At 36.2% G+C, this 22533-nt stretch overlaps 1 protein-coding gene across 4 annotated transcripts in view; it reads left to right on the top strand.

Annotated features, from left to right (window-relative positions):
- GRM5 (glutamate metabotropic receptor 5) overlaps positions 1–22533 on the top strand; it is a 535276-nt gene that overhangs the window by 467189 nt on the left and 45554 nt on the right. For 3 of the 4 annotated variants that reach the window (XM_053705071.1, XM_053705070.1, XM_053705072.1), the window contains 2 exons: positions 7560–7686; positions 13635–14574. In XM_053705071.1, coding sequence (XP_053561046.1) covers positions 7560–7686; positions 13635–14574 — 1067 coding nt within the window. Of the gene's footprint in view, positions 1–7559; positions 7687–13634; positions 14575–17616; positions 17671–22533 lie in introns of all 4 variants that reach the window. The other variant, XM_053705069.1, reaches the window with a different exon arrangement.

Raw genomic sequence — 22533 nt, forward strand, 5'->3', positions numbered from 1 at the left:
ATATTCCTACCTTAATTCCGATTGGCTGATAGAATCCTATCAGCCAATCGGAAATTCGAGGGACACCATCTTGGATGATGTCATTTAAAGGAACCGTCATTCGTCGTTCAGTCGTCGGCCAGGATGGATGTTCCGCGTCGGAGGTCTTCAGGATGCTGCCGCTCCGCTCCGGATGGATGACGATAGAAGATGCCGCTTGGATGAAGACTTCAATCGGATGGAAGACCTCTTCTGCCCCGCTTGGATGAAGACTTCTACCGGATCATGGACATCTTCAGCCCCCCGCTTGGGCTTGGATCAGGACATCGGAGGAGCTCTTCTGGACCGATTGGTGAACCTGGTATGGTGAAGATAAGGTAGGAAGATCTTCAGGGGCTTAGTGTTAGGTTTATTTAAGGTGGGTTTGGGTTAGATTAGGGGTATGTGGGTGGTGGGTTGTAATGTTGGGGGGGGGTATTGTATGTTTTTTTTTACAGGCAAAAGAGCTGAACTTCTTGGGGCATGCCCCGCAAAGGGCCCTGTTCAGGGCTGGTAAGGTAAAAGAGCTTTGAACTTTAGTAATTTAGAATAGGGTAGGGCATTTTTTTATTTTGGGGGGCTTTGTTATTTTATTAGGGGGCTTAGAGTAGGTGTAATTAGTTTAAAATTGTTGTAATATTTTTCTTATGTTTGTAAATATTTTTTTATTTTTTGTAACTTAGTTCTTTTTTATTTTTTGTACTTTAGTTAGTTTATTTCATTGTAGTTATTTGTAGGTATTGTATTTAATTAATTTATTGATAGTGTAGTGTTAGGTTTAATTGTAGGTAATTGTAGATATCTTATTTAATTAATTTAATGATAGTGTAGTGTTAGGTTTAATTGTAACTTAGGTTAGGATTTATTTTACAGGTAATTTTGTTATTATTTTAACTAGGTAACTATTAAATAGTTCTTAACTATTTAATAGCTATTGTACCTGGTTAAAATAATTACAAAGTTGCCTGTAAAATAAATATTAATCCTAAAATAGCTACAATGTAATTATAATTTATATTATAGCTATATTAGAATTTATTTTACAGGTAAGTATTTAGCTTTAAATAGGAATAATTTATTTAATAAGAGTTAATTAATTTCGTTAGATTAAAATTATATTTAATTTAGGGGGTGTTAGTGTTAGGGTTAGACTTAGCTTTAGGGGTTAATACATTTATTAGAATAGCGGTGAGCTCCAGTCGGCAGATTAGGGGTTAATAATTGAAGTTAGGTGTTGGCGATGTTAGGGAGGGCAGATTAGGGGTTAATACTATTTATTATAGGGTTAGTGAGGCGGATTAGGGGTTAATAACTTTATTATAGTAGTGGTGCGGTCCGCTCGGCAGATTAGGGGTTAATAAGTGTAGGCAGGTGGCGGCGACGTTGTGGGGGGCAGATTAGGGGTTAATAAATTTGGATTGGAGTTTGGAGATTGGAGTTCACCTTGTATCCAGAAAGCCTACCTTGCAATAAAACTTTTTCCTGACACCTGGACTCAGCTCTCCTTCTTCCTCATTTTGTTAATAAATATAATACAGGGGTCGGCGGTGTTAGGGGCAGCAGATTAGGGGTACATAAGTATAACGTAGGTGGCGGTCGGCAGATTAGGGGTTAAAAAAATTTAATAGAGTGGCGGCGATGTGGGGGGACCTCAGTTTAGGGGTACATAGGTAGTTTATGGGTGTTAGTGTACTTTAGAGCACAGTAGTTAAGAGCTTTATGAACCGGCGTTAGCCCAAAAAGCTCTTAACTCCTGGGTTTTTTCTGCGGCTGGAGTTTTGTCGTTAGATTTCTAATGCTCACTTCAGCCACGACTCTAAATACCGGAGTTAGAAAGATCCCATTGAAAAGATAGGATACGCAATTTACGTAAGGGGATCTGGAGTATGGAAAAGTTGCGGCTGAAAAGTGAGCGTTAGACCCTTTTTTGAATGACTCCAAATACCGGCGGTAGCCTAAAACCAGCGTTACGAGCCTCTAACGCTGGTTTTCACGGCTACCGCCAAACTCTAAATCTAGGCCTAAGATAGCTACAATGTAACTATTAGTTATATTGTAGCTAGCTTAGGTTTTATTTTACAGGTAAGTTTGTATTTAGTTTTAAATAGGAATTATTTAGGTAATAATTGTACGTTTTATTTAGATTTATTTTAGTTATATTTGTTAGGGGGTGTTAGGGTTAGGGTTACGGTTAGGGTTATGTTTAGGGGTTAATATATTTATGTAGTGTTAGTGATGTGGGAGGCCAGAGGTTTAGGGGCTAATATCTTTAGTATAGTGGCGGCTACATTGGGGGCGGCAGATTAGGGGCTAAAAAGTGTAGGTAAGTGGCGGCGATGTTAGGGACAGCAGATTAGTGGTTATTAACCGTAATGAAGGGGGTGGAGATTTTGGGGGCTGCAGATTAGGGGTTAATAACTGTAATGTAGGTGGCGGCAATGTTGGGGGCGGCAGATTAGGGGTTAATAACTGTAATGTAGGTGGCGGCGATGTTGGGGGCGGCATATTAGGGGTTAATAACTGTACTGTATGTGGCGGCGATGTTGGGGGCAGCAGGTTAGGGTGTTTAGACGTGGTTTTTATGTTAGGGTGTTAGGTTTAAACATAACTTTTTCTTTCCCCATAGACATCAATGGGGCTGCTTTACGGAACTTTTGTTTCCGCGATCGCAGGTGCTTTTTTTTAGCCGACTCTCCCCATTGATGTCTATGGGGAAATCGTACACGAGCACGTCAAAACACCGCTTGTATTTGGGTGAGGTATGGAGCTCAACGCCACCATATCACCTGCACAAGCCGGGTTTTACAAAACCTGTAATAGCAACGCTATAGGGAGGTGAAATAGCGGTCATTAATTTCCGTATAGAGCTCAAAACTCGTAATCTAGCTGTTAATGTGCTTTGGAGAGCATGGAGAACACACTAAAGTGAGTATTAACTGCTTAAAAAACAAATGAATACTGATGATTTTTGTCAGTAGTTTTTTATTTTCATTTGTACATTCATTCGAAATTGCTACTATACTGTATATATATATATATATATATATATATATATATATATATATATATATATATATATATATATATATATATATATACATATATATACACATTGGAGCCCTTTCCAGTCAAACACCTTGCCATATACCATATCCCTTTTAACCATTTTTTTAAACCATTTTTAGCCATGTTTAAATTATATAAATTATGTTTTATTTATATATTTTTATTACAAAAAAAGTGTATATATGTGTGTAATAGTTTATTTTAATGTGTTTTTGATTTTGTTATGTGAATATTTTTTTAAACCGTTACAGTTTGCTTCAGGTCGCTCTGAATATTCTAGCGCAGTATCGGCTTTCACTCAAGCACAAATTATAACTTTCAACCTGGAATAACAGAGTATTAGCACAGTTGCGATCTCCATTGAAAGTGAAGGTTGTGCTAGAGCAGGGGTCATCAACCTTGGCTTGATCACCCCTGTGCTAGAGTGATTTCGGCTGTGCTTATCCTTATCAGGTAAATGTGCTTTACCAAAGACTTGTAATAGCAAGGGTCAGATTACAAGTGGCGCATATTATAAGTTGAAAGTAAAAACTTAGGGCAAGAGTAAAAGTCTGATGCACGCTAACTTCATGACTTTGGATATTGCGACAGCATTTACTTCTTCTCCCCATAAACTTTAAAGTGCCACACTATTAATAGAAGAAAATTTTCTTTTTATTTATAAATATATATATCTATATGTATATGGCTATTTTTTTGTAAAATACATATCTGTACCTATATATCTATATGAATATATACAGTATATATTATAGTGATGTTGCGAACCTAAAAATTTGGGTTCGCGAACGGAGAACTCGAACTTCCACAAAAGTTTGCGAACCGGCAAACCGGGCGAACCGCCATAGACTTCAATAGGCAGGCGAATTTTAAAACCCACAGGGACTCTTTCTGGCCACAATAGTGATGGAAAAGTTGTTTCAAGGGCACTAACACCTGGACTGTGGCATGCCGGAGGGGGATCCATGGCAAAACTCCCATGGAAAATTACATAGTTGATGCAGAGTCTGGTTTTAATCCATAAAGGGCATAAATCACCTAACATTCCTAAATTGTTTGGAATAACGTGCTTTAAAACATCAGGTATGATGTTGTATCGATCAGGTAGTGTAAGGGTTATGTGTAAGGGTTACGCCCGCTTCACAGTGCGCAGTATAGGTGATATACCTGCCCTGCCCATGCTTTGCAGACCAGGTATCAGTGGTCAGATGGACCCTTGCCCCAACACTGTGTGCCAGACATGCCATTATAGCAGACTTATATGGCTTTGGCGCTGCTTTTTGGTAATTAGAAGGCTGCTAAATGCCACTGCGCACCACACTTGTTTTATGCCCAGGAGTGAAGGGGTTAATTAGGGAGCATGTAGGGAGCTTGTAGAGTTAATTTTAGCTTAAGTGTAGTGTAGTAGACAACCCAAAGTATTGATCTAGGCCCATTTTGGTATATTTCATGCCACCATTTCACCGCCAAATGCGATCAAATTTAAAAAAAACAAATTTTTTCACAATTTTAGGTTTCTCACTGAAATTATTTACAAACAGCTTGTGCAATTATGGCACAAATGGTTGTAAATGCTTCTCTGGGATCCCCTTTGTTCAGAAATAGCAGACATATATGACTTTGGTGTTGCTTTCTGGTAATTAGAAGGCCGCTAAATGCTGCTGCGCATCACATGTGTATTATGGCTAGCAGTGAAGTGGTTAATTAGGTAGTTTGTAGGGAGCTTGCAGGGTTAATTTTAGCTTTAGTGTAGAGATCAGCCTCCCACCTGACACATCAGACCCCCTGATCCCTCCCAAACAGCTCCCTTCCCTCCCCCACCCCACAATTGTCCCCACCATCTTAAGTACTGGCAGAAAGTCTGCCAGTACTAAAATAAAAGGTTTTTACATTTTTTTAGCATATTTACATATGCTGTGGTGTAGCATCCCTCCTTAGCCCCCAACCTCCCTGATCCCCCCCAAAACAGCTCTCTAACCCTCCCCATCTGCCTTATTGGCGGCCATCTTGGGTACTGGCAGCTGTCTGCTATTATTTCACAATCAAAAAAGTTTTTTTATTTTTTAAATGTACACTACTGTTACACCAGATATGAGTGGTGCACTGGGCAACTGGGCACAGTATACGCTGTGAGCCTGACACACACGCTGGCAGGCAGGCAACTGCAATTAGATTACACAGGGAAAAAAAAGCAGACTGATGTTCTAGCCCTAAAAAAGGGCTTTTTGGGGTGCTGTCCTTACAGCAGAGATCAGATTTTGTAGTGGACACTGAATACACTAGCCTAGCTATCGATTTCCCTATTAAATCAGCAGCAGCTACGCTGTCCCTCCTCTCACTAAGAATGCAGCTTCCAAATGAATCTAAAATGGATGCTGTCCAGGAGGTGGGAGGGTCTTTATTACCCATCCCCTAGTCATGCACAGCCAACACGGTTATATTAATATACTTTTTACCTCTGTGATTACCTTGTATCTAAGCCTCTTCTGACAGCCCTCTGATCACATGACTTTTTATTTATTATCTATTGACTTGCATTTTAGCCAATTAGTGCTGTGTTGTGTTAAATAACTTTACGGGCATGAACACAATTTTATCTATATGGCCCACATGAACTAGCAGTCTCCTTTTCTGCAAAGCTAATAAAAAAGCATGTGATAAGAGGCTGTCTGTAGTGGCTTAGAAACAGGCAGTCATTTAGAGGTTTAAATGTTATAAAGTATATTATATGGTTAGTAAATGCGTTATCTATCTTTTTAAACAATATTAATGTTGACTGTCCCTTTAAGCCTACAAGCCCAGCTGTATGTAAATCATCTTCATGGCAGCTGATTTACAACAGTGGAAATATTGTTAGACCCTCTACCCACTTGATACCCTATAAATATTACCTGCATATCATACCTTTGTTTATAGCGCTAAAAGTGATAATAATATTTTAAAAATACTAATAACCTAGAAGATGGGTTGTTTGCAAACTAAAATTATCTTATTACCCCAATTATATTCCCTCCAAAAAAATATTGTCTATAACAAAGCATTTATTTCATCTATAAATTCTATTTAGTTGACAGTAGCCCTATTTTAAAAATGACCAGCCAAGCCAATAGAATACATTTTGGATGCCAGCTCTTTATGAACTTTTCTTTCAAATGTTAAATTAACTTTTTTTCGGCAAGTGAACTTTAAAAGTTTGTATACTGAGTAGACATCATCTGGCTAAGGGCTAGACTACAAGTGGAGTGCTAAATTATTGCACGCCCGGCACATTTACAAGTGGTTGGTTATTGCTACTGCAAGCTTGTGGTTAGCAATTAGCGCTCCGAAAATTAACCAGAGATTAGATCTCTGGTTCATTTTCTAAAAGTGCTCCAAATACCCTCAATTTTTTAAATAAAAAAATAACTGCACTAGGCAGTTTTGAGGCTTTAAAGTTGGTGGGAGTGGGGTGTTAAAAAAAAAAAACGCCACTGAAAAGTGCCTTTACATTGCGGTCTACGGGGACTGTGTTATTACTATCAATGTATATTTATAAGCTTATATACATATATATATTTAAAAATGCTGCCCATCGCTGCGCTACTTACCCCCTTTGCTGCGCGAGGTTCTGATGTCGTCTCTGACGGCATCAGAACGAGGCTTCCATAGGAACGCATTGTGATTTACTTGTAATACCAGCGCACAGAGATATTTAGCACTCCACTAGTAAACTTGCCCTAAATTTGGTTGATATATTATATGTGCACAATGCACATTGTTTATTGTCCTATTGCAGGTGTGGAGTGCAAAATGTGCAGCCACATGTACACCCACATAAAGCTGTCTCAAAAAAATACCCGGAAAGCAGCTATTTAAATTGGGTTAACCCTAACTCTCTCACTATACATATATCTTATATGCATGCAGAGTAAAATGTATTTATTAAAATGCATAATTCTACTAGTGGTAGACAATCAAACAAAACAAAAACATTTGCTTTTTAATACATATATGCAATAGACATATGGATACTAAAACTCAATTGTATTGCTCAGATTTAATGATTACATAAAATGCAAAACCTCCTCAGAGAAAATAAAGTTATAATGGCTTTGAGATAGAGTATGAATATTTCATGAGTTGGGAAATAAAAGTTGTCATATATATTTATTTTTTGTAAAATGCTTTTAATCATCAACTCTTCATAATGTGACTTGATTGTTTTTGTTTGCTAATCCTTTTTTTATGTACTTTAATTTTTTGTGTTTCATATTCATTACATCCACCTCCATAGGAACATAGAATTTGATAGCAGAAAATAAATCATTCAATACATCTAATCATTTGTGCTTTTTTTTTATCTTTCAGTCCATTTGATCATTTGACTATTTTATTCTATGCAAGCTTTAAACATACAAAAAAATGCAACAACAAACAATGTTTGCAAAATGGATTCTCTTTTCAACACATGAATAAAATCTTTATTTAAATTTCAGGTTATCCGTAAAGGAGAGGTGAGCTGCTGTTGGACTTGCACCCCATGCAAAGAGAATGAAATTGTTTTTGATGAGTACACATGCAAGGCTTGTGATCTGGGTTCCTGGCCAACTGATGATCTTACAGGTAAATCTAATATAAGCAATGTCAATAAGTAAACATTTTATTACAAACACATCATAACATAGTAGTACAGACAAATACATGATAGAGATGATAGATAGATAGATAGATAGATAGATAGATAGATAGATAGACAGACATACAGAGAGAGAGAGAGAGAGAGAGAGAGAGAGAGAGAGAGAGAGAGAGAGAGAGATGAAATAAATAAATAAATAGATAGATGATAGATAGACAGATAGCTAACATGAGAGAGAGGGTGATATAGATATAGATATTATGATAGATAGATGATAGATAGATAATAGATAGATGATAGAGAGAAAGCATGAGAGAGATGGAGAGAGAGATAGATAGATACATAGATGATATAGATAGATAGATAGATAGATAGATAGATAGATAGATAGATAGATAGATAGATAGATAGATGGATGGATATTAGAGAGAAAGCATGAGAGAGATAGATAGATAGATAGATAGATAGATAGATAGATAGATAGATAGATAGATAGATAGATAGATAGATAGATAGATAGATAGATAGGTGGATGATAGAGAGAAAGCATGAGAGAGATGAAGAGATAGATAGATAGAAAGATAGATAGATAGATAGGTGTATTATAAATGATGTGAAAATATGATTCAAATGAGAAGGTCCATGTTCAATGATTAACATATAGGTAAAAAAAAGAGAAAGGATGATGTGGGAAATGTAATGTGTCATTGTTTGTGTGGGACAGAAAAATAGAAGGTTACTGGTGTTTTTGGAAAGTCTACTCAATGAGTAATGTCTTGGGCCTTATTGTTAAGGGGTCATTCAACTATATATGTCTATCATGCCTATGTCAAGTTTCATATTTTAAATAACAGGAAATTCAATATTGTGCACAACTGATACTCAGGGATCAATGTCCATTGGCTAATAAGATCAACTCCCAAAGCTGTACTAATGGACAGGGACAGGCCTTCTTAATTATAAGAGAAAATGTATTTTCATTTTTTTTTGCAGCAACAGCTTTAAAAAAACAAAAAACAACAACAATTGTATAACTTAACTGCCTAATTAATATTAACAACAATCTTATAGGTAGGTGGTTTTAGAGAAGTATTTGTGGAATCCACCTTCACTCATTAACCCAATCTTCAAACCCACCATCTGCCCAAAATGTGCAAGTGAGTGTATTCCAAGTAGGAGTAGGCAATAGCAGATGATGAGCCCCATTATCACTCACAGTACATGAGAAAGTGGAACAAAAACAATTTTCAGATTGTGTATTGAAATAATGTTTCACTTGCAATCATGAAACAGTTCAAGTGTAATGGTCCTTTTATAGTCCCCAACTAATTCTTCCAAAATGATTATGATTGACAAGCCCTGCGGGGGAGGGGTGCATACAGTTTTGCTTGCACAATAATAGTTCCTGGGAACCTGGAAATGTTGTTTTTTTGTACATTAAATAGGGACCTGTAAAGCTGATGGATTGGAATGGCCAGAAAATTTTAAATATTTGGTATATGTTCAATATGTATTTATAATAAGAGGATGACATACGATTTAATTAATGTGCAAAACATCTCCCCATCCATAATAAACACCGATTATCGCGGTATAAGTATAATAAAACAGGATAAAATCATCAATTCTCACTAAACTGTGTAAAACCTAATAACTGATCAAAATTCTCAGAAATGATTACAAGAAATGATCATATTAAACATGAAGAAATTATTTAATGTTTTTTTTTTTTTTTTACTCTGTAAGGCAAATTATATCTTCTATATGAGTTTAAGTTAAAAACAATCAAATGTTAATTCATTTTTATTGGTATATCCATGTTTTGTTATCCACTGAGCCTAATAATTTTTCAAGAAACACTGTATTCATCAAAAATATGTTTTTCCTTTATTTAATACATTTGAAAAACATATTTCTTGCATTGCATACAAATGTAACAAATAATCATATGTAACTATACACATTGGGATGATATGAATATTAAATCAATACCAAGGTATTGGTATAAGAATAAATCAAATTTAGTTTTGGTAGACTTGTAATAAAATATACTCAGTGGAGGTGAAAATATAGATCTGTATTATTTTTTTCTCTGCTGACATTTTATTAGAGGGCTTTAAAAGAGTTATATAAACTGAAAGGTGTGAAATTGGTTAGACCCAATGATGAATGCATTGCTTAAATTCTATGATGTGACTAGTCTTATGTGTGTGTATCTATATATTATAGTTTAAATGCTTTGATATATGTTTTTATAATATTTATTTTCAGATTCACATTTCAAAATATTTGTCCATCAGAAATATAGCCTCCAGTCTTGCTGTAAAATCTGCCGACAGCTTGTGTTTTAACAATTTTCATTAATAGCAGTCTACAAGGGGTGCTATCAGGTAGCTGACATTGCAATCCAAAAATTCAAAACAGAAAACTTTATATGTCATTTCAACTGTATGAGTATCTAAACATACTTCTAAAACTCCTGAAGATATTTTAGACAGAGAGAATCTTTGGTTAGCTAAAAAAAAAAAAATTGTACATCTTTTTCATGAGGACAAAATGTGTGTATTTTAATAAATATTTGGATACTCACATTCAACATTAATATAAAGTTTTTTTTGGTTACAGTATAAGTGAACTATGAGTTCTGTAGTCTTAAATGAAAAGCTCTTTAAGTTCAACTGAATATGTCATTTATTTTTTTGTAATGGTCATAACCTTAGATTAAAAAAAAACAAAAAAAACATTTGGCTGACATTTGCTATATGCATTCAGTTTGTCAATATCTACAATTTTAAAATGATTCAAGTTATGGTAAAGAATTTATGCAAACCAATTTACTCATTGCAAAGATATTACACATTCTTTTTTTTTTTTTTTAATATTGAATTTGTGTATTACTGCATATTTTATTAAGGTGCTACCTGTATTCAATATGCCTGCCACCTCCATAGCAATTCAGTAGTGATGTATAGAGCAGTACCATCTGCTATATAGATGATTTTGTGAGAGTGTACCCGACCTTGGGTAAATATGAGCAGTTTGTCTGCAGTAGAACTGTGTACAACTCCAATCCAAACAGGGAATTTTTATGTGATTTTCAATTTGTTTACTTGGAGCGTACATAGTAATGATAGAAGAGTTTGTTTTCATTCTTTTTTTAATTAAACATGCATATATTTAAATGCACTATTTCAATGTTACTATCAATTTAAGTTGCATCTCAGTTGATTTTTTACCCTTTTTTTATAGTATTCCAATCCAGTAGTAGTTTGTCTATTTTAGCTAGTTAAAGAGACATTAAACCCAATTTTTTTTCTTTCATGATTCAGAAAGAGAATATAATTTTAAACAACATTCCAATTTACTTCTATTATCTAATTTACTTCATTATTTAGATATCATTTGTTGAAGAAATAGCAATGCACATGGGTGAGCCAATCACACGAGGCATGTATGTGCAGCCTTCAATCAGCAGCTTCTGAGCCTATCTAGATATGATTTTCAGCAAAGTTTATCAAGAGAATGAAGCAAATTAGATAACAGAAGTAAATTAGACAGTTGTTTAAAATTGCATGATATTTTTAAATTAAGAAAGAGAAAAATTGGGTTTCATGTCCCTTTAAGCTGCCTAAATGAATTCTGGGATATAACCAAAACACCAGCTTTCTTTGCCATCAGATTACATAAACACACAAATCTTGTAAGAAACAGGCTTTTCTCAGGCATGTTGATGGTGTTACTCTTTGGTTTTCACAGACCATTGGTGAAAGTGAAATGTATTATATTTTTGCATAATTTTCAGATTAAATAAACATTCTGATCACATTTTGTCATAAACTTAAAAAGAGCGTTCGTCATCTGCAAAATTAGAAAAATCAAAAATGTATGTGAAAATTGGTGCAGAAAGTGTTTTCTGATGTATTAGATTATAGGCATAAGCAAAACTTTGTTTTTAGCATTTATTATAGAAACGAAAGATGAATATCATTGTAGGCAGCGGTATTTTGCTATTTTCAGAATCTGATTTGTTAATGTAAAATGGAAACACACAATAGCTGCACAACTCCGGCGCCGAAAATAGGCGAATACCACTGCTTGTAGCTATATTCAGCATTTGTTTCTATAATAAATTGTGAATACACATTTTTTATCATGCCTATTAGATTACCATTTGTGATAAAGTGCAAAGTTTGTGCAAAGCTTCTGATGTATTTTTTGCAGGACAAAGTTTAAAAAATACACTATAGGTGAGCATTGCAAGCTATTAGAAAGTGCTGTGTGTAGGGTCAAAGATTTATATTTTTATTTTTGATCATGTTTCTATAGCATTGTAATCCATTAGAGTGCTGGAATTTAAATGAGTAACGCCATCTAAATTTAATCTATTACATTGAGATTTGGTACACAGTAAGCTATGTGTTTTTCCAACCTTTTGTGTGCCTTCATAGTGTAGTGCATCCACATAGTTGTGTGTGGATAGATACGCAATCCTCTAAACAATAAGAGATAGATTACAAGTGAAGCACTAATTTTTGGTGCATCCGCATACTGGCAAATTTTGAGTAATAAATAACTAGCCATTACAAGGTCAGAACTCTGGTTAATTTTCTAAATGTCCCCCTATTGCCCCCAAAATTTAGTGTTAGTTTCTTTTTTTTTTAAATTGCGCTAGTTCTATGCCGTGTCATTAAAGTTAAATATTTACTTTACTGCCTCGTTAAGTCTTCTTGTTTGCATATGATATCATTGACTGTTTCTTAGATGCATTTATTTTTTAATTTTAATTCTGTGACTTTTTGAAGGCCTGTAGATGGCAAGATAGCTATGGCTCAATTGATTATACTGGAGCTAAACTCGCAACTCGAGGCTAATACAAGGGGTGGGTACAAATCTTTTTATAATTCCACAATTTTTGAGTTGCTAGATTTTTCTTTATGATATTAGTTTCACTAAAAGGTTTTGCTGAATCTATTGAGTGATATCAACATTTTTTGGTAAAACCTGCAAGTTAAGAGTTAAAACTTGATCCTGGTGATCCTGATCTTCCTCCATTGCCTTTGCATTAAAGTTCCCAGTATTTTTCCCCAAAAAATAGGCTGCTGATGCAACAGCCAATCAAAGGCTTTAGTGCTGAAGCCATTATTATAGAGGAGAGATGCTGTGCATGCTGTCTCCAAGGCAACAAACACTTGGGTGTAGACCATTTTAACGTGTATTACAGTATTGTTTTTTGATAAAAAAATGTATGTTACAGTGCTACAGAATTAAAATAATTTTGTTCTTATGCTTGGGGGATATGTCACTGTCAACCAATGGAGCTGTGGGAGTGTTTCCTATTAACCAGTTAGCTTATATCCCATGGAGCAGCTGGGTAGAGACTTTGGGGCATATTTATCAAAGTGTGAGCGGATATGATACAATGTAGTGTATCATGTCCGCTGCACATCAATAAATGCTGACAGCATACGCTGTCTGCATTTATCATTGCACAAGCAGTTCACCAGGACTGCTTGTGCAATACCGCCCCCTGCAGATTTGTGGCCAATTAGCCGCTAGCAGGGGGTGTCAATCAACCCGATCATATTCAATCGGGTTGATTTCTGTCCGCTGCCTCAGAGTAGGCGGACTTTAGACTGCTGCGTCATAACTTCTGTTTCCATTTGAAGCTTGGTAATTCAGCCCCATGGAGTTATTTAAGTTCAAAATTATTGGGGCATTTACCTTATTTCATTTTATAACCTCATTAAAATTTACTAGAAAGTTTTGCTGGCTTTTTAAATTTGCAACTGATCAATAAAGGACTTATACTATTTACAAAAATTGCAAAAATGTTGTAATGTAATGCCATGTTTACATTTGTTTTCGTCACTTATTACACATAACTGAAATCATTAATGATTATCTAGCAACATTAAATATCATTTTGCTTTTACAGGATGTATACTAATCCCTGTGGAATATCTCAGATGGAGTGACCCTGAGCCAATTGCAGCTGTGGTTTTCTCTTGTTTAGGACTTATGGCTACAATGTTTGTCACAGCTGTGTTTATTTTGTACCGAGATACGCCAGTAGTCAAGTCATCCAGTAGAGAACTGTGTTACATTATTCTAGCTGGAATTTGTTTGGGTTACCTTTGTACCTTCTGTCTTATTGCAAAGCCCCAACAGATATATTGCTACCTGCAAAGGATTGGGATTGGACTTTCACCGGCTATGAGTTATTCTGCGCTTGTAACAAAAACTAATCGCATAGCAAGAATCCTGGCGGGAAGCAAGAAGAAAATTTGTACGAAGAAACCCAGATTCATGAGTGCCTGTGCACAACTTGTTATTGCTTTCGTCTTAATTTGCATTCAGTTAGGAATAATTGTAGCTCTTTTTATAATGGAGCCACCCGATATCATGTTTGATTATCCAAGCATCCGTGAAGTCTACCTTATTTGCAATACCAACAACCTTGGTGTTGTGACACCACTTGGATATAATGGATTGCTGATATTGAGCTGTACGTTTTATGCTTTTAAGACTAGAAATGTACCAGCTAATTTCAATGAAGCAAAGTATATTGCCTTTACAATGTATACCACCTGCATCATTTGGCTAGCCTTTGTGCCAATATATTTTGGAAGCAACTACAAAATTATCACAATGTGCTTCTCTGTAAGTTTGAGTGCCACAGTAGCACTTTGCTGTATGTTTGTGCCAAAGGTATACATAATCCTTGCAAAACCCGAGAGGAATGTTCGAAGTGCATTTACCACATCTACTGTGGTTCGTATGCATGTAGGAGATGGAAAGTCTTCTTCAGCTGCAAGCCGCTCCAGCAGTTTGGTTAATCTATGGAAAAGAAGGGGATCATCTGGTGAAACCTTAAGGTACAATTATAAACTGTATGCTTCATATTTGGTTTTCTGAATTTGCTAATTATTTTTTTATCAATCTTCTATTTTGTCAATCATTCGTGTTTATGAAAATGGTTTTCAAATGTATTTAAATTTGATTAAAACTTATATTCAGTTAATAGGTTGCCTTAGATGTAATAACAAAATACAATATTTCCTAAATTCTGATGTTTTCTTGATAAATTTAATACTTTCCTATAGATATAATTTTATCATCACATCATTCTATGGGTGCTTTTGTGTCTGTATGTTCATTTTATATTTTCAGCATACTTTTTCAAGAGTCTACAATTGAGAAAAGCAGGTATAAAATGCACATAATTAGAGCACAATAAAGTCCAATTTAAAAACTGTCTATAAACCATCCCAACCACAACATCCAATCTCCTTGGATCAGTGATTTTTTTAAGGATACCATGTATTATTCTTTATCAGTACTTAGCAACGCTCCTGGGCTTAAAATTATTATATCCTATAAATACAGACATGTTCTCCTTAGGTTTCCCAACAAATATCACTTGTTTTAAAAATTCACACCAGGTGATCATACAGTCATTGCCCCTAATTCAGTTTATGATGTTGCCAACCTCTCCTAGATTACTTCCAGTGAAGATGATCTCACCAACAAATGTCACTGTAATTGCTTCAAGCCAAGTATTGTGAATTTGATAGTTTTGTGTTTCTTTCAAGACTATCATAAAATACTATAAGCAATTTAGTCTATATTTTCAAGTGACTTGTCTGATGATGTTGTGTAACAACTGAAGATAATTTCAGGTCATTAACATATCTGCTAACATTATTGATTAAGAATGTGAAACTGTGATTTTAAGGTTGCAAATTACTTATTGGCCCAGAAGTATTACAGTTTTCATTTCATGATTATCCTTGTCATTTCCACTTGATTATTTTTTTTGTGTGTTTTTTTCCCCCTGTCAAATTCATCACTATTTCCTCTGTTTATAGTTTGTTTTTATTTTCCAGTCTTGGCATCTCCTTCATGAGGCCACGTGTTCCAGATGTAAGTCTTTTGTTTGAATGCGGCATAATCTCCATTCTGTGTACATTCATTATCATCTTCATCAGGATGCCCCACGTAACTATGACAAATGAAAAAGACAAGTTCTGCTCTCACAAAACACTATTGTATATGTTACCAAATTTTATATGGCTATTTTTTTTTTTTTTTTTAGTATGATGTCATATAATCAACATTTTAATTCATCATATAACCTCTATATGGTATTTACCGGTTCAAAATAGATTTAGAATTGTGATATATATTTTGTCTATATATTTTTTCATTTTGTTGAAAGCAAATCTTTTCCCTTCATATCAATTCTATCATTTTTTTTTGGGTGTAAAAAACTGGGAAAAAAAAAATACATAAGGGGTCCAAAGCATGGAGGGAATATGCTTCAGTATATGCCATCTTAAAGGGATTTAGAACTCAAAATTAAACTTTCATGATTCAGATAGAGTGCACAAGTTATATAAAAAAAAATAATATTATAAAATCTACATTGTTTTCTCCTTTTGTTAAAACTAAGCTCCTTTCCATGAGAAAAAAAATATTTCCCTTTCTCCATTTATTCTTTGCTTTGGTTAGTCAATATTCAGCTGCTACAACTAAACGTTTATAAAAGAGATACTGCAGTTGTTTTACAAATGTTGCAACTTATAGTAGGCAGCAACTAAAAGAGTTTTTTTTTTGTTTGTTTTTATCACATGATTTTCTTACCCTGAATAAAACTACATTTGTCATGTTTGTTGATGTGTGTCCCTTTATAGGCCTTATGAGAAGAGGAGCAAGTAACCCTCGAACTGCTGTTCTGTCTGTGCAAATCCTGCTGCTTTATATTTCAGTTTCCAATGCTTAACCTTAAAGGGACATTAATAGATATAAAACATTTAACTATGTGAAATAAAACATTTGTAATACACTTTACTTTTGTATATTTTCCCCTTTTCCTGTAATTTCAATTGTGGACTTTCCAATCCCCCTGAATTTCTATAATGTAATAGGTGCCACCATGCTGAAACCTAGATTTCCCTTCACTAATCTCTATTGCTGTGCACAGTTAGGGGCCGATTTATCAAGGGCCGAATGGCCCCTGATGCCTCTGTTTCCACGTGAGCCATTAGTCTCAGCGGAAACAGCAGTTATGAAGCAGCGGTCTTAAAACCGCTGTTCCTTAACTGGTCCGCTGCCTCTGAGGCTGCAGACATCAATCTGCCCGTTCCTATATGATCCTCTACGATCGGGTTGATTGACACCCCCTACTAGCGGCTGATTGGCCGCGAATGTGAAGGGGGCGGCATTGCACAAGCAGTTCACCAGAACTGCTTGTGCAATGTTAAATTCCGACAGCGTATGCTGTCGGCATTCAGCGATATCTGGCGGACATGATATGCTACAGTGGATCATGTCCGCCAGACATTGTTAAATCGGCCCCATAGTGTCTGTATTGTGCAAACAATGGCTCTGTGTTATATAGCAAAGTTAAATGAATTTAAATGCTCTTAATTACTTTAACTTTACTATATTATACATATATATTGTTTGTACAATTTATTTGTCCTCAGCACAAGTAATCAGATAATGGAAAACACAGGTTTCAGAATGGCAGCACTCAGTACTATTATAGAAACTAAGGTACTTTGCAGAAATTAAATCTTTATATTTATTTCAAAACTTAAACAAATAATATATTAAAAATACATCTACATATTATTTGCAGACTAACCTTTGCATTAAATTTAGCATTTATTTAGTGCTTAATGTCCTATTGTCCCTTTAACCTTTTTCAAGACGATATGTGACCCTGGGCATGGTGTATCACAGAAAACAATACGGTGTTTGTAAGAACAAATAGAAAGAAGAATATAAGTTTTTTTATTTAATATTTTTTACGTTTCTACTTTTTCTTCATTTAGACAGAATTTTAGTGCTTACATCTTTTAATAAACTTTCATTTAACTCATTTATTAACTCATCATCCTTCTTTATTCTAGCATTTCATTTACTCCTGGGCCTACTCACACCTATTGTCAGCAGCCAATTGGAATGTAAGATTTTGTTTCTATGCTTTAATCTTTGTTGTGTAGTAGTTAATGAGTTCAAAGATTTTGGCTGCTTCCTGTAATGTTTGTCTGCATAATGTCTGTTCAGTTAACTATGGTAACTGATGTAAACGTTATTCTTCATATGCCAAGATAAGTGGCATATTGGTAACATCAATTTAATGTCAAAGAAAAAAGAGTGAAGTAGCAAAGTAATAAATGGTGCACACTACAAGTAGTGGAGTATTTCAAAGGTAATCTAAAGTGAGCAGACAATAGTGCTTAAAAAAATACTACAGTTATGTTATCAACATACCATGCAGTGCTTTAATATTAGTTTAACAGAGAGAGAACAAGAAGAGAGAGAGAAGAGAAAGAGAGAGAAGAGAGAGTGAAGAGAGAAATAGAGAGAGAGAGGAGAGAGGGAGAGAGAGAAGAGAGACAGGAGAGGGAGAGGAAAGAGGGTGTTTTTGCTATAAACTACCTTTGCATGGACAAATGGACTTGTGATCTTACTATCTAAAGGTGTTCTTACAATCTACTATTGTGTTTATATTGTTATGTTTTGTTTTCTTTCCTAATATGAGTCCACGGCTTGAGTAATTACTGTTGGGCATATCACTCCTGGCTAGCAGGAGGAGGCAAAGAGCAGCACAGTTAAACTGTTAAGTATAACTCCCTTACCCACTACCCCACTCATTCTCTTTCCCATTGGTGCATGGAGGAGGTGAAGTTTAGGTGTCTGAAGAAAAATTTTGATTTAATCTACAAGCAAGTATTGGGGTATAGCCGTATTCCACTTCATTCCTTGCAGTGGGGTAGTGGTGGCTTTAAAGCAGTTATGAACTTGTAAATAGGTACTTACTGCGATTTCCTAACAATTGCTGCCCTAGTTTAGAAAGCCAGAGTTGGCTACTCTGTTCTTTCTTTTTCAAAGGTCTCTGTGAAGAACTATGTCTTCTCATACCTTGTAACTGTCTACTTGCTGGACAGCAGAGCAGGTAAGTGCTTTTTCTTCCAGTTGGGGAGACCATGCACTTAACAAATTAAAATATAATGCTTTTTTATTGGGACATAGATAATCCATCAATCTCTGATGAAGCGCAGTGTTTTCCTTTCCTCATCTCATAGATAATCCAGTTGTATGGGTTACACTGGGGCATGAAGCAGGCACAGTAGCATGTGTGAGACTAACATTTAATCTCTTAAAAAGAAAGGGTAAAATGTTTTTATTAGGCTTTATTTTCTGACACATATTTACTTGATAAAACAATACAAGTTTAAACTGAAAGTAAGGCTGAATTTTCTATTTCAGCAGCTTATTCATTTCCCCTTTGCTTTAAAATAAACTGATACAACATTTTAAACTGTCTGGTTTGAAAAAACTGTTATTTCTAGTACTCAGTGTACCAGGAAGCTATTTTTAGTGCCTCTCTGTGTCGCAGCAGTAATTTCTTACAAGGGCAAAACTTTGTTTGGACCCGGTTCAGCAGAAATTATCTCTGATATTAAGGGTGGAAAAGGGTCTTTTGTACCTCAAGATTAGAAGAATAGGCCTAAAGGATGTCAGAGTAATTTTCGTTCCTTTCATAACTTCAGAGGAAAGCCTTCCCCTTCTTCTTCAAGCAGGAACAATCCAAGTCTTCTTGGAAACCCAATCAGTCTTGGAACAAGGGGAAACAATCAAAGAAACCTGCAGCAGATTCCAAATCAGCATGAAGGGTTTGCCCCTGATCTGGGATCGGATCAGGTGGGGGGCAGACTTTCTCAGTTCTCTCAAGCCTGGATATGAGATATCCCAGATCCCTGGACTGTGGACATGGTATCCCAGGGTTACAAATTGGAATTCAAGACTTTTCCTGCTAGAAGAAGATTCCTTCTCTAGTGATTATCTGCCGACCAGATAAAGAGAGAGGCGTTCTTGAAAAGTATACATATTCCCTCCCTGGGAGTGATAGTTCCAGTTCCAGTGCAGGGACAGGGTTTCGGGTTCTACTCCAACCTATTTGTAGTTCCCAAAAAAGAGGGAACTTTCCATCCCATTCTAGACTTGAAGTGTCTAAACAAGTTTCTCAAAGTTCCATCCTTCAAGATGGAGTCTATACGCTCCATTCTTCCTTTAGTACAAGAGGGTCAGTTCATGACAACCATAGACCTTAAGGATGCGTATCTTCATGTTCCTATTCACAGGGACCATCACAGATTCCTGAAATTTCCCTTTCTGGACAAATATTTCCAGGTTCTGGGGGCTCTTTTGGCAGTGATCCGTTCTTGTGGAATTGCTGTGGCACCCTACCTGGATGACATATTGGTTCAGGCGCCATCTTTTCAAGTAGCAAAGTCTCACACAGAGATATTGTTGTCTTTTCTTCGTTCCCATGGATGGAATGTGAATCTGGAAAAAAGCTCCCTTTCCCCTGCTACAAGAGTAGTGTTCTTAGGGACCATTATAGATTCTCTATTGATGAAGAGTTTTCTGACAGAATTCAGGAAAAACAAAATTATTTCCTCTTGCCTCTCTCTTCAGACTCCTGCTCATCCTTCAGTGGCTCAATGTATGGAGGTAATCAGTCTGATGGTGGCTTCCATGGACATCATTCCTTTTGCTCGATTTCATTTGAGAGCTTTCCAGTTGTGCATGCTCAGACAATGGAATGGTGACCATGCGGATCTATCTCAGAGAATAGAGTTAGATCAGTTGTCAAGGGATTCTCTCCCATGGTGGATTTCTCAGGAACATCTCTCTCAGGACACATGCTTTCGGAGACCTTCCTGGGTGATTGTGATCATGGATGCCAGCCTGCTGGGCTGGGGAGCAGTCTGGAACTGATTAAAATTTCAGGGCCTTTGGACTCGGAAGGAGTCTGCTCTTCCCATCAACATCTTGGAGTTGAGGGTGATTTACAATGCTCTATTGGCTTGGCCTCAGTTGTACTCAGCCCAGTTTATCAGGTTCCAGTCAGACAACATAACTTCTGTGGCTTACATGAATCACCAGGAAGGAACTCAGAGTTCCTTAGCCATGAAGAAAGTTACTTGGATTCTTCAGTGGGCAGAGACCCATAATTGCTGTCTATCTGCCATCCACATTCCAGGAGCCGACAACTGGGAAGCGGATTTTCTGAGCAGAAAGACTTTTCATCCCGGAGAGTGGGAACTCCATCCAGAGGTGTTTTCCAGCTTAGTCCTCATATGGGGGGTGCTGAAGTTAGATCTGATGGCGTCCCATCAGAATGCCAAGCTTCCAAGGTACGGTTCAAGGTCAAGGGATCCGCAGGCCGTTCTGATAGATACTCTGGCGGTTCCTTAGGTTTTTAGGTTGGCATACCTGTTTCCTCTGTTTGCTCTCCTTCCATGAGTCATTGCTTGTATCAAATAGGAGAGGGCGTCAGTGATTCTAATAGCCCCTGCGTAGTCTCGCAGGATCTAGTTTGCAGACCTAGTGGAGATGTAATCTCTCCCACCTTGGAGACTACCTCTGAGGAAGGACCTCCTGATTCAGGGTCCCTTCCTTCATCCAAATCTTGTTTCTCTGAAGCTGACTACTTGGAGATTAAAAGCTAAATTCTGTCTAAGCGTGGTTTTTCTGAGTCGGTCATTGAGACCATGATTCAGGCTTGCAAGCTTGTTACTAGAAAGATTTACCATAAGATATGGCATAAATATCTTTATTGGTGTGAATCCAAGGGCTACTCTTGGAGTAGAATTAGAATTCCTAGAATTTGAACTTTTCTTCAGGAAGGCCTGGAGAAGGGATTGTCAGTCAGTACCCTGAAGGGTCAGATTTCTGCTTTATCAGTTTTACTACATAAACATTTTGCGGATGTGCCAGATTTGCAATCTTTTTGTCAGGCCTTGGTCAAAATCAGGCCTCCTTGGAGCCTTAACCTTGTTCTTAAAGTTTTACAGCTGGCTCCATTTGATCCATTGCATTCCATAGACATTAAGTTGTTATCTTGGAAGGTTTTGTTTCTTGTTGCTATCTCTTCTGCTCGAAGAGTCTCGAAACTCTCAGCTCTGCAGTGTGATTCCCCTCATCTTAATTTTCATGCCGATAATGCGGTTCTTCATACTAAGTTAGGTTTCCTTCCTAAGGTTATTTCTAATAGAAATATCAATCAGGAAATTGTTGTTCCCTCTCTGTGTCCTAATCCTTCTTCTTCCAAAGAACGTTTGTTACACAATTTGGATGTTGTACGTGCTCTTAAATTCTACTTACAGACAACTAAGGATTTTCGCTGTCCTCTGCCCTCTTTGTCTGTTTCTCTGGTTAAACCAAAATTCATTAAAATTATGGGGGGAGATAAAATTATGGGGGGAGATAAAAAACAGTTTTTTATCTCCCCCCATAATTTTAATGAATTTTGGTTTAACCATGAAAATAGCTTTTCCAATGCAGCAACCAGAAATCTATCTCCTACTGATGAGTTCTAAAAAGAACAAAACAGGCTTGTCTAGTGAGTGATTTCTGGTTTGCATACATAATTTGCATATCTTACCCACAATTCTCTTGTGCATTGGAAACATTGTATATTAAGAATTTCTGGGGGAAAGCAAGCGGGGATACTTGCCTAGATGTATTAATTTCCTATGCAAATATTTACATTGATTTAATTCTGTTTCTCTGGGAAACGTAAAGGTGAGAAAGCTACTGCTACTACTCTTTCTTTTTGGTTGCAAAGTATAATTCATTTGGCTTATGAGACTGCTGGACAGCAGCCTCCTGAGAGAATTACGGCTCATTCCACAAGAGCTGTTTCCTCTTCTTGGGCATTCAAAAATGAAGCTAATGTGGAACAAATTTGCAAGGCTGCAACTTGGTCTTCTCTACATACTTTTTAAAAAAAATTACAAATTTGATACTTTTGC

This window comes from Bombina bombina, chromosome 3 (assembly GCF_027579735.1).
Source record: "Bombina bombina isolate aBomBom1 chromosome 3, aBomBom1.pri, whole genome shotgun sequence".
NCBI lineage: Eukaryota > Metazoa > Chordata > Amphibia > Anura > Bombinatoridae > Bombina > Bombina bombina.